This window comes from Monoraphidium neglectum (assembly GCF_000611645.1).
Source record: "Monoraphidium neglectum strain SAG 48.87 unplaced genomic scaffold scaffold00517, whole genome shotgun sequence".
NCBI lineage: Eukaryota > Viridiplantae > Chlorophyta > Chlorophyceae > Sphaeropleales > Selenastraceae > Monoraphidium > Monoraphidium neglectum.
The window spans coordinates 9,545-20,541 of record NW_014013111.1 but is presented as its reverse complement, the minus strand read 5'-3'; the positions used below and the strand labels follow the sequence as shown (position 1 = coordinate 20,541).

The 10,997-nt window shown below is 67.6% G+C and overlaps 3 protein-coding genes across 3 annotated transcripts; 2 read left to right on the top strand and 1 right to left on the bottom strand.

The window, feature by feature from the left end:
* Nucleotides 1-4,133: 4,133 nt before the first annotated feature.
* On the top strand, nucleotides 4,134-5,414 carry MNEG_3916 (hypothetical protein; the record flags this gene model as incomplete). The annotated part of the gene is made up of 2 exons (XM_014047610.1): nucleotides 4,134-4,441; nucleotides 5,030-5,414. The coding sequence occupies 2 exons, from the start codon at nucleotides 4,134-4,136 to the stop codon at nucleotides 5,412-5,414; spliced, it is 693 nt and encodes a 230-aa protein (XP_013903064.1).
* A 1,550-nt stretch (nucleotides 5,415-6,964) lies between these two features.
* Nucleotides 6,965-9,237, bottom strand: MNEG_3915 (sterol desaturase; the record flags this gene model as incomplete). The annotated part of the gene is made up of 5 exons (XM_014047609.1): nucleotides 6,965-7,046; nucleotides 7,569-7,653; nucleotides 7,992-8,128; nucleotides 8,578-8,800; nucleotides 9,033-9,237. 5 exons carry the CDS (start codon nucleotides 9,235-9,237, stop codon nucleotides 6,965-6,967), a joined length of 732 nt encoding a protein of 243 aa, XP_013903063.1.
* A 248-nt stretch (nucleotides 9,238-9,485) lies between these two features.
* MNEG_3914 (biotin synthetase) lies at nucleotides 9,486-10,956 on the top strand (the record flags this gene model as incomplete). The annotated part of the gene is made up of 4 exons (XM_014047608.1): nucleotides 9,486-9,493; nucleotides 10,124-10,217; nucleotides 10,683-10,820; nucleotides 10,924-10,956. 4 exons carry the CDS (start codon nucleotides 9,486-9,488, stop codon nucleotides 10,954-10,956), a joined length of 273 nt encoding a protein of 90 aa, XP_013903062.1.
* Nucleotides 10,957-10,997: the final 41 nt, after the last annotated feature.

Below are 10,997 nucleotides of genomic sequence, written 5' to 3'. Positions count from 1 at the left end.
AGTGAGAAGTATCAGAGGGGTCATTCCGCCGCCGATGACAACCCCAACATGAAAGCCATAGCCGCGCTGGGGCAGCAGGGCAATCACAAGCGACCGCCCCTCACCGCGCCGGTCGCCGCGCCGCCGCCGCCGCCGCCTCGGCCGGCGCCGTCCAAAAAGCGCCCGGCAGCGGCGGCGGTAACGGCTGGTGGGGGTGGCGCCGCCGCGTCACCCCAGGGAAAGCGGCTGCGGCAGCCCCCGACAAGCTTCCGCGACGTGTGCACGCACGCCGGCCCCGCACGGCGCATCTCCCCCAGGACCCCGCCGGCCAGCCCAGGGGCGGCGCCCGCGTCCGCGCCCAAGCAAGCAGCGCAAGAGGGTGCGAGGGTGGTGGCGGCGGTACCTGGCGGGGCGGCGGGGGCGGGCTCCGCGGTGGTGTGGGGGCCGGCAGCTTTCGAGGCTTGCGGGGCGGTTGATGACGTCAGACGAATGATCAGATCTGCGTTTGGCGAGGCGCCGCTGCTTGCGCCGAGCGGACCCGGGAGCCGGGCGGCGGCCAGGGACAGTGACGATTGTGAGGGGCTTGAGGAGGAGGAGGAGGAGGAGGAGGTGCGGCGTCCTGCGTCAAAGCGGCAGCGACGGTTGCAGGAGCTGTCGCCAGCGGAAAGGCAGAGCCGGCAGCAGCAGCAGCAGCAGCAGCAGCAGTGGCAGCAGTGGTGGCCGGAAGAGCGTCTGGCGTACAAGCGGCAGCGGCGGCTGCCGGGACCGGCGACATCAGAGGGGCAGGGCGGGCGGCAGCAGGAGCAGCAGGAGCAGCAGCAGCAGCAGGAGGAGCAGCAGCAGCAGCAGCAGCAGCAGCAGCAGCAGCAGCAGCAGCAGGAGCAGCTGCAGGCACAGCAGCAGCAACGGCCGGAGCAGCAGGCTCTCAGGCATCGGAAGGCGTACAGGCCCAAGTTGTCAAAGTACAAGGGGGTTTGTTGGCTCCGAAACGAGGGCTGCTGGAAGGTGTGCATCTGCTACAAAGGCAAAAACTGCTATGTTGGCAGGTGCGCAGGCGGCGGTCCCGCGGGGGAGAAGGAGGCGGGGCGGAGGACTCTGCGCTGCGCCCCAGTTTGTGGGCCCGTGCGGCGCGGGCGCGGAGGGAATGGCTTTGGGGCCTCCGGGATAAAGGAGGGCCGGCAGAGGCGCCACCTCGCAAGCTGCCATCCCGCGCCCGCCGGCTGCCCTTGTTCTGTGCGCGCGCACGATTTTCAGCGGCCGCGTCTGGACTTGAACCCGTGCGCCGCCTCCGCCCGTGGTGCGCCCCAGGTTCAATGACAAGGTAGAGGGCGCCCGCGCCTACGACGTCGCCGCGCTGCTGCTCTTCGGCGAGGCGCGGCCGTTCAATTTCACGCTTGAAGAGGCTCGGCAGCTGGCCCCGAGCTTCGATAACAATTGCCGCATGGCAGCCATAGCCGCGCTGGCGGCGGCGGCGGCTGGGGGCAGCGCCGCCGCGTCACCCCAGGGAAAGCGGCCGCGGCAGCCCCCGGCACGCTTCCGCGACATGTGCACGGACGCCGGCCCCGCGCCGTGCGCTGCCGCCAGGGCCCCGCCGGCCAGGCGTGGGCGGGCGCCCGCGCCCGTGCCTGCACCCAAGGGCGCGCGGGAGGCGCGGGAGGGCGCGGGGGCATCGGTGGCACCCGGCGGCGTGGCGGGAGCGGGCGCCGTGGGGTCGCGGGGAGCGGCAGCTTTCAAGGTTTGCGGGGCGGCTGCTGATGTCAGGCATATGAGCATATCTCCGTTTGGCGAGGCGCCGCTGCTTGGGCCGAGCGGACCCCAGATCCAGGTAGCAGGGGAGAAGGGTGATGTTCATGAGGGCCATGAGGAGGCGGAGGAGGTGCGGCAACCTGCACCAAAGCGGCGGCGGTGGCTGCAAGGGCTGGCGCCAGCGGAAGGGCGGGGCTGGCAGCAGCAGCAGCAGCAGCAGGAGCAGGCGCAGCAGCAGCAGCAGCAGCAGCAGCAGCAGCAGCAGCAGGAGCAGCAGCAGCAGCAGCAGGAGCAGCAGGAGCAGCAGCGGCAGCACCAGCACCAGCGGCAGCAGCAGCAGCACCAGCAGCTGGAGTGGCACCAGCACCAGCAGCAGCAGCAGCAGCAGCAGCTGGAGTTGCACCTGCAGGGGTTGGCATACAACCCCAGCCGTGTCGCTTGGCCCTGCGCAGCTCAGCCAGGCGGGCTTCCAGGCACCGAGCTTGCGTTGCAGGGCGGTGCAGGTGCACACCAGGTGGGGCGGTGGCCATCACACAGGGTTCTTTTAGGGGACGTGCGGTGGGGCTGAAACTGAGGGAAACTTGAGATTGGGCAAGGCGGTATGGTTTTCAAGTTTGATTTGGGGCGGCTTAGCCTGAGGCGGGCTTGCACAATCGACCCTTTGCTGTTGTTGGGCGCAAAACGGCTCGTTGCAACCTTTGGGGGCAGCGTGGCGTTTAGGGTTGCACCCCGCAGGCGAGGTCCTGCCAGGCGTGCGTACCGCTATGCGAGAGGGCCGCATGACTGCGGGCGACAGCCGTCGCACCGCGCGCCCCCGTTGCACTGGTGTGCCCCTGTTGTTTGCATGCCCCGGTCACACTGGCGTGCGAAGACACGAAATGCCTGCCAGCCGCCCAATGCTCCTGGTCCCCCCTTGCCTCCAGGAATCTGGCAGCGGCGCCGGCGGCGCTGCGTGCCCCTTCAGCATCACCGGTGGCATGGGGACATCACTCCCTGGGCAGCCCTCGCAAGGGCGTCTGGCGGCGCCGCTGCCGTTCTGGGGCGGCGGCGTAGCACTGGGTGCCAGCAGTGCGGCGTGTGCTGCATGGCAGGGCCTTCAGTGCTGGCCACAAGACCAGCAACAACAGTGGCAGGGGTCGCGGCGCCAGCAGGTGCAACAGCTGCAGCCACAGCTGCAGCAGCAGCTGCAACAGCTGCAACAGCTGCAGCAGCAGCAGCAGCAGCAGCAGCAGCAGCAGCAGCAGCAGCAGCAGCAGCAGCAGCGGCGGCGGCGGCGGCAACAGCGGCCGGCCAGCGCATGGCCAGACTCGACACCGCCGGCTGGGCCCGAGGCCAGCGGCGCGGCGGACGCCTTGCAGGTGCTGGCGAGCGCTGCGGCGGCGCTCGCGGCGGAGAGGAGCTTCGTGCAGGGGCCTGAAATTCTGGGAGCCGCAGAGGTTGCCGGGGCGCTGACGTGCACGCCAACGAAGGCGCCAGCGTCGGCCGAGGCGTCGCTACCAGCAGGCCCGCACGGTGCTGCGACGGCAGCGCCCGCAGCGGCAGCGGCAGCGGCAGGGGCACCCGCAGTGGCAGCGGCAGCGGCGCCCGCTGCGGCGGGAGCGACGGCGGCAACGGCGCCTGGGGCTCCGATTGACACGCCTTTCTCAGCTGCATCCCTTGCACCGGCTGGGCCAGCAGCGGGACCGGCGCCGGGCCCGACGGCCGTTGAGTTTTTTGCAGGTTCGGGTGGGACCGGGGGCAGCGTCCCAGCGGGCGAGGCGGCGGCGGCGCCTGCCTCCGAAGGCGCGGCCAAGGCGCCGGCGGCGGCCGCGGACGGCGGAATCGCAGCGGCAGCAGGGGCCGCGGATGGGTCGGCCGGCGCGCAGGCCGCGACCTTCGGCGGCGCTGCGCCTGCGTCAACGCCAGGCGCGGGAGAGTTGGTGCAGGCGCCGGAGCAGGCCTCGGGGGCGCGAGACGGGGCCCGCGCCGCTGCCGGTGCCGCCGTTTCTGCCGCTGCCGCCGCTGCTGCGCCGGCGACCTCGGCGTTTGCGCAGGCTCCGGCAGAGGAGCCGGCACAGGCAGACAGCGCTCAACCCACACGCGCCGCCGTCGCTGCCGTCTTGCTTGCAGCTGCCGCATCGTCGCCGCCAGTGGAGGACAACGGAAGGGACTCAGGCCGGCCTGCGACGGCTGAGGCACGTGCAGCAGCCGGCGAGGAGCCAGCGCTAAGGGCACCTGCAGTCAATCCGGGGGCAGGCTTGCTGGAGGGGGTGCTACCAGCAGCGGGGGCACAAGCAGCGCCGCCGCCGTCGCCCTCGGCGGCGGCTGCGGCCACGCCAGGGCAAGGGGGAGCGGGAGCCGCGGTCGCGACGGCGGCGGAAGAAATGGATTGGGAAGATGAGCGGGGTCGGGAGGAGGGCGACGCGATCATGACCACAGCAATTGGTGATGAGGGTTTGGCAGAGCTGATGATGGCTGCCGCGCCCGGCTGCTTCGACGCCGCCATAGGCAGCGACGGCGAGGAGGGCAGCCCGGCCGGCGCCGGCGCCGGCGCCGGCAGGTGTGGCGGCTACGAGGGCGGGGATGAGGGCAGCGGCCGCGGCGAGGGTGGGTGTGGCTTTGGGCCGGAGCGCTGGCTGCCTGGCGAGCAGACCTCCCCAGATCCGCTCGCGTTCGGCACCCCGACGCTTGGTTGCGTGCAGCCGCTGGGGCACAGCGACGAGAGCACTGCAGACAGGTGGGGGCATGGCTCGGTCGGCAGCCCCGAGGCGCGGTCTCATGGTGTGGGCGGGGGCGAGGGCCACAGGGGCTGCGACCCGCCAGAGCCGGATACCAGCACGGGCCCGAGTGGCGTGGGCCGCCAGCCTGATCGCGTTTGTGGCGGCGGCGACATTGCCCTGGCCGACGCCGCAGGGGCGGACGTGTCTGGGTGCAAAGACGCAGCCGCGGGCCCCCGGGATCCAAGCAGCGCCGGTGGGACGGCGGCGGCGATGGTGGCGCCGGCGGCGGGAGCTGCACCCCTCGTCGACGGGCAGCTGCCTGCAGTCGCTGCGCCGGGAGCGGCGCCGGCGGCGGCGCCGCCCGCAGGGCTGCTAGTGCCGGCCGCCGCAAGCGGGGCCGGCGGGCGGCAGGCGCGCGGCGGGGCATCAATTGATGTCGGCGACGACGCCCTCCAAGAGGCGCCATCGCCCGCGCCAGAAGCCGCCGCCGCGCCATCCCCGGCGCCGCGCGCCGCGAGTGCGCCGGCGGCCCAGGGCCTTGCGCCCCCGTCGGCCCCGACGACGGCGCCTGCGCCTATTCCCACGCCCCCGGCGGCTGGTGCCAGACTGCGGGCCCCAGCCGCCTCGAATCCGCTGCAGCGGCTGGCGCTGCGCAATGTCCCCATCCCGCCTGTGGCCGACGGCGAGGCCGCGCTCGCGTGCGCCGCCGCGATGGCGGCGGCTGAGGCGCGCCACGCCGCCGACGCGATCAAGCTGCCCGCGGCGCGCTGGGGCGCCGCGCTCGGCGCCATGCTCCGGGCCGCGGGACTGCAACAAGGTGCCGGCGCTGCTACTGGTAGCGCCGCATCCGCTTCTAGTAGGAACGGGAGGCTGCGAGTGCTGACTAAGTACCGAGACCTCAGGCGCGCCTGCGCCCAGGGGGACGTGCCTGCAGTGGAGCTGTGGATGCGTCAGGCGGCCGACGGACGGCTGTGGGAGGGCGGCGACTGAACGCGCCGTCACTCCAAGTGGGGACTGATGGTCAAGATCGTTGACCTGGGCGGCGCGCTAACAGGCCGTCGAGGAGCGGCAGGCTGCAGCGCGCCCCGCTTGGTACTTTTTGGCGGCGACAGCGGCAGCTTTCAATGTTTGCCCCAAGTTTTGATTAGCCGCGGCGGCGGCCGCGACGGCGGCCGCAGCGGCGGCTTCCGAGGTTTTGAACCGTGCGACCCGCGGATGTACATTCCTTGCTGCGGGGTCAGCGGGGCCGCACTGCGCTGATGCGCTGTCATACATACTGCACCGCAGTATGGGTGCTGCGCTTCTGCATCGGCCAGACAGGTTATATCCGGGAACTTACCGGCTCAGGCTCACTGCACAGACCGAGATTCTATCCCACACGTAATCGGTCCCACTACTCCTGCGCTGTGTCACCTCTATGACACAGTGTGACGCACTTACAATCAACAGGCTCTGTACATGTGTTGCGCGCTGCGTGCTTTTGGAAAGGGCGTATGCGCGCTGCCCAGCGCCGCTCGCGCGTGGGATGGCGTCGGCCCCAAGCAATGCACCCTCACTCTGTGGCTCTGCCCTTCCGCACCACTCACTGCAGACTTGCTTGTTGGCTGCACATAACAAAGATGGCGACATGCCATAAAGCTATCCTGCCCATCTCCTGGCCACTGCTGTGTCACCTGCGTGTCCCTTCCCCTCTCATCTCCTCCCCGCGTCATCGCCCCTCTGCTGATGACGTCAGCTGACGTCACCACAACCGACTGTGCACATAACACCTGCCGGCCTTGGCGGCGCCCGAGCCGTGCGACCGCCTGGCAGATAGTCTCTCGCACGGCTTTGTACATGCCTTTCATAGCCACAGGTCCCGGCGAAGCCCTTTCGACGTGTGAAATTACTTTGTGTGTCACAAGGACCGTCCCGTTCAGATGGCCACAAAACGGGCAAGCCGCTAATAGAGCGGCCGACGAATGCAGCGTGTAGGAGAAGATACGGGCACGTGTACACCTGCGGGGCAGCTGCACCATGCGGGATCCTTGAGATTTGCGGTCGCGGCTTCCGCAGCGCCGCGTCTGCCCCTGTACAGCGCTTGTAAAAAGCCCATCCTGCTCGAACAAACGACCAATTTGTGACGCAAAAAACGTGCACTCTCTTCACAAAAAGGGGGCGCGTGGACCAAGAAATCACGCCGGCAGGGCGCCTGCGCACCGGCGCGGGCGACGCTGACAGGGCCAACCCAGCATCAACGCGCTGCATGGCGACCAGGGCCCTGCAGTGGCGGCGCGGCCGCCGCTGCGGTGCACGGGCTTTCGGGCCCGGCGCGGCGCAGCCTCCGGTGGGATGCCGCGGCTGTCAAACCGCAGCCGCTTTGGCTTGAAAGCGCGCCGCGAGGAAGAGAGATATGCGGGGTCTGGCCGAGCTCAACCCTTGGATCGCTGCAGCTTGCTGTGCAGAGCGACAGGCTAGTGTGGCCAAGGCGGCCTTAGATCTTCAAGACCCCAGATCTTCGGGTAACAATGGAACTTCTGTGCAGAATGCCCCCGGGCAGATCATTTGAAGTAGCGGAACAGCTGGGCGTCGTAGCAGGGGTGCATTGTGCCGCACAGGCGGTCCCAGTGGGTGAAGTAGAGACTGGGGTGTGCGAGGGTGGGCGGAGGGCAGGTTTGGAGGTTTGAGTGAGCTGGGGAGTTTGAGCGCAAGGGGCGGCACTTTGATTTTGTCAAAGCCCGGAGAGGCGCAGGATATGTGCGTTTTAGAGGTCAACGCCTGGACGCGCATGGCGTGGATTTTTTTTCCGGATAAACAGCGGCCGTCCCATACAGCATCACAGGCTCGCGCACTGCCACACCCCTGATGTGCACGCGCAAATGCGCATGCACGTGCATGCAACACGCTTTGAGGGCGTGCGACAGCGCGCGCGCCGTGCGTGTACACACATACACACACTCACACACACACACATTCTCTCTCTCACACACACACATCACATGCAAGTGTGCGTGCGTGTGCGCACACGCACAAATGCGTCTGCACATCCCCCCACGCACGAACACAAACACACAGAGACACGACACACAAACATGCACGCACCTGAAATGTCTCGAGGGGAAGCGGTGGTGCATGTCATGGTGCTGCACAGTGTTCATGCCCCACCAGCCCCGCGGCCCCGCCACCAGCACCGACACGAGGCCCTCAATCGTGGGGATGAAGGGGGACAGCTCGTACCCGGCGTGGCCGGCTGCGGGGGTTGCGGGCATTGGGGGGATGGGGCGCGCAATCGGGCCTGGGATCGCTGGACACGCCGAGTGGATCAAATTTGGGAGAGGACGAGGGGCCGGGACCTGGGCCGCCGCAGGGGCTGCGCAGGCAGGCACGAGGTGGGGCCGCCGTGTCGGCAACGACTTGGCCGATTGAGAAGCACCTCCACAACGCAGATGTAGCTAGCGAAGCCGCCGATCGGCAGGTTGTGCGAAGATTTGGGTGCAGGACTCAGATGCAGCAGAGTCGCCCTGATGGGGGCTGCAGAATCAGGGCTCAGGGTTCTGGGCAAGCGCTCAACCCTGCGACAAACCCCACCTTCGTGGATGAGGGTTGTCAGCAGGTGGTATATGCGGTGCAGCCCCATGTGGATGGGGAACATCAGGGGCAGCAGCAGCTCGTTGGCGAAGACCAGCAGCGCCTCGGCCACGTGGAAGGCATAGCCGGTGAACGCGCTGGGAGCGCGAGATCTGGGGGAAGGGGAGGGGGTGCAGCCGGCAGGCGGGCGGGCGGTGGTCGGCGTAAGCACAGGCGGGTGTGTCTTGTCGCTGTGAGTAGGAGTTGCACGTGTGTTGTTGTGATGCTGATGCAGGCCCATATCGTGCGTGTGGAGAGCGTTGGTGGGTGGAGGGCGTGCGCACCCTGAATTGTGTGCGGGTGCACGTGTGTGAGTGCAAGCATGCAAGAGTTTGTGCATGCGTGCAGCAAGAGCATGTACGCGCGTGCACGGGTGGATAGGGGGTTCAAGGCGCAGTGGGCCTGGCGCAAGCAAGGACAAGGAGCGGATGTGCGACTGGGGTGCAGCAGGGGCAGCGAATGACACAAGTTTCAAGCCCCGCACGCGCTGGCCCGCATCGGCGGCGGGCGGCGCCCCACATGCTGACTTGGCGCGGCGCCCTCCCACCTGTGGTGCTCCCAGTGCACCCATCGGTACAGCGGCCGCCAGTGCAGCAGCCGGTGCGTCCAGTAAAACCACGAGTCATGCAAATAGTCCATGACGCAAATGCACAGCGCGATGTAACCCCAGTGACGGGCGCCGGTGACGGGGCCGCTGTACAGCTGCCCAATGCCCGACGCGTACATGTGATCGACGATGGCCCAATAAAAGGCCTTCACGGCCAAGGGACCTGGGAAGGGGTGGGGCGTCGGCAGGAGACGTGCGAGGTAGGTTTGACCGGTCAAACGCCGGCGGCGAGCCGACGGCCAGCACCGCACAGCACGACGAGCAGCTTAGTCATGCCCGCGCCGGCCGCAGGCCAGCAATGTCCCCTCCCGCGAGCTGCGCTGGGATGAGCCGAGGGTGCGCTGGGATGAGCCAATCGTAAGACTCATGATTGGGCTGCAAACCGTGAGTCTCACCAATGCTCGCGATTGCGTCTCTCAACGGTTCGCCCTCCCCTCGCGGCTCCTTTTGGATGCCTTGCACCACAAACAGCCGCGGCACCACGCAGTGCAGCACGAGGCCCAGCAGGTAGTAGAAGGTGACGAGCTGCACAAAGGCGGGCAGGAAGCCGCCGCCCCAGAGCGGCATCCGCAGCAGCGCCTGCAGCGCCGCGGCGGCCATCGCCGCCGCTGAAGCTTGCCGTGTGGCGATGCGCTTTCCACACACACGCTTCGCGCCGGTGTCAAACCGCCTGCTGGTCTCTGAACGGATGCTTTTGCTGGATTAATCGCTCTATACAAGTAGTGGGTGCTGAATGGAAGGTCCCTGTGGAGCGCACAGCACGACTCAGCCGTCAACTTTGGCGAAAGAGGCGGCCCTCCCGATAGATAGACGAGTATTGACGGGAAGTGAATCCGAAGAATTATCAGATGGACATGTGAGGCTGTCAATTTGTTGCCGATCTGCCTAGATCTCTACGATGAGCGTTACAGCTGCACCGAGCGCTTGCTGATTGATAAAATCCAATGTATCAGGCGTGTGCTGGTATTAGCCGTCGAAGCCTGTCTACACTTCGATCACGGGGTTTGCAAAAGCACCGGGTGCCCCGCCTCGTCACCTAGTAGTGTTCGTCCTGCATTGGCTTATTGGAGTCCCTTGTAAACACTACACCTCGTCCATTACAGCCGCAGGACGTGCAGTATATAGCAGCACCTGCCAAAAATGGCACTTAGGCTGCTGCACACGGCGGCCAGCGGGGCTTCAGGAGGTCTTCCCGCCCTCTTGAGACTCAGTCGATCGGTCACGGGCTCCAGCGTGGCTGCCCAGGCTCAGCCCCAGCCCCAGCCCTCGGAGGCAGAGCACCAGCACGACGGGGTGCCCCGCTGGACCCGGGAGCTGGGCGCTATACGCACTGACTGGACGTGAGTGGCAATTTCCTGCAACATGCAATGGCAAGAACATGCCGCAGGACCGCCCATTGGCTGTCATGGCGCAAACCGAAACAGCCGCTCGCCGCCCAAACACCTGCGGCGTGCCGCCCGCCGGGCCGTTTGCATGCCAACCGCAGGCGCGAAGAGGTGAGCGAGGTGTACAACACGCCGCTGCTGGACCTGGTGTTCAAGGCCGCGACCGTCCACCGGATGTACAACGATCCGGCAATGGTACGCAGCGGGCACGATGCGAATACCGCCCCGTCCCCAAAGCGCCCCGCAAAGGCAGTGCACGCCCGGAAGCACAGCGGTCCTGGCGGCCGGCCGCCTGCGCACCCGGCCCTGCAGGAGTGGCGATCAGGGGCGCGCCCGTCCTCATTAAGCCAAGCCCTGCAGTTCGCCTCTGCCCCAGCCCCCGTGCGCCAGCCGTCGCCCCGCCCACGGCCCCTGCGAGGGGGGCGCGCCCTTTCCCTGCGGCCCGAGCCTCCAGGGGCAGCTGCCGTGCAGCTGCGCAGGGACCAGCCCTCCCAAAGCAACCACAATGAAACCTCGAATTGCCAACACAGCCCCTCAACCTCGCAGCCTTCTACCCTCTCACAAACCCCCTCAACACACCCTCACAAACCCCCTCAACACACACTCACAACCCCCAGTGACCCCTCCACCGCCTCCCGCCCCCCCCCTCCAACCCCCCAGGTCCAGCGCTGCACCCTGCTCAGCATCAAGACCGGCGGCTGCCCCGAGAACTGCAACTACTGCAGCCAGTCCAGCCATTGGTCTGAGGACACTGGACTGAAGGCTGAGAAGCTGATGGGACTGGAGGAGGTGTACGAGGTGGGGGTGCCTTTTTCTTGCTGGTGTGTGCGCGCGCGTGTGTGTGTGTGTGTGTGTGTGGATGTGGGAGGGGTTGTATGTGTGTTATGTAGGGGGCCTCAAGGTGCAGAAGCTTATGGGCCTGGAGGAGTTCTAGGATGTTGAGGGGTTGTGCGTGTGTGTGTGTGTGTGTGCGTG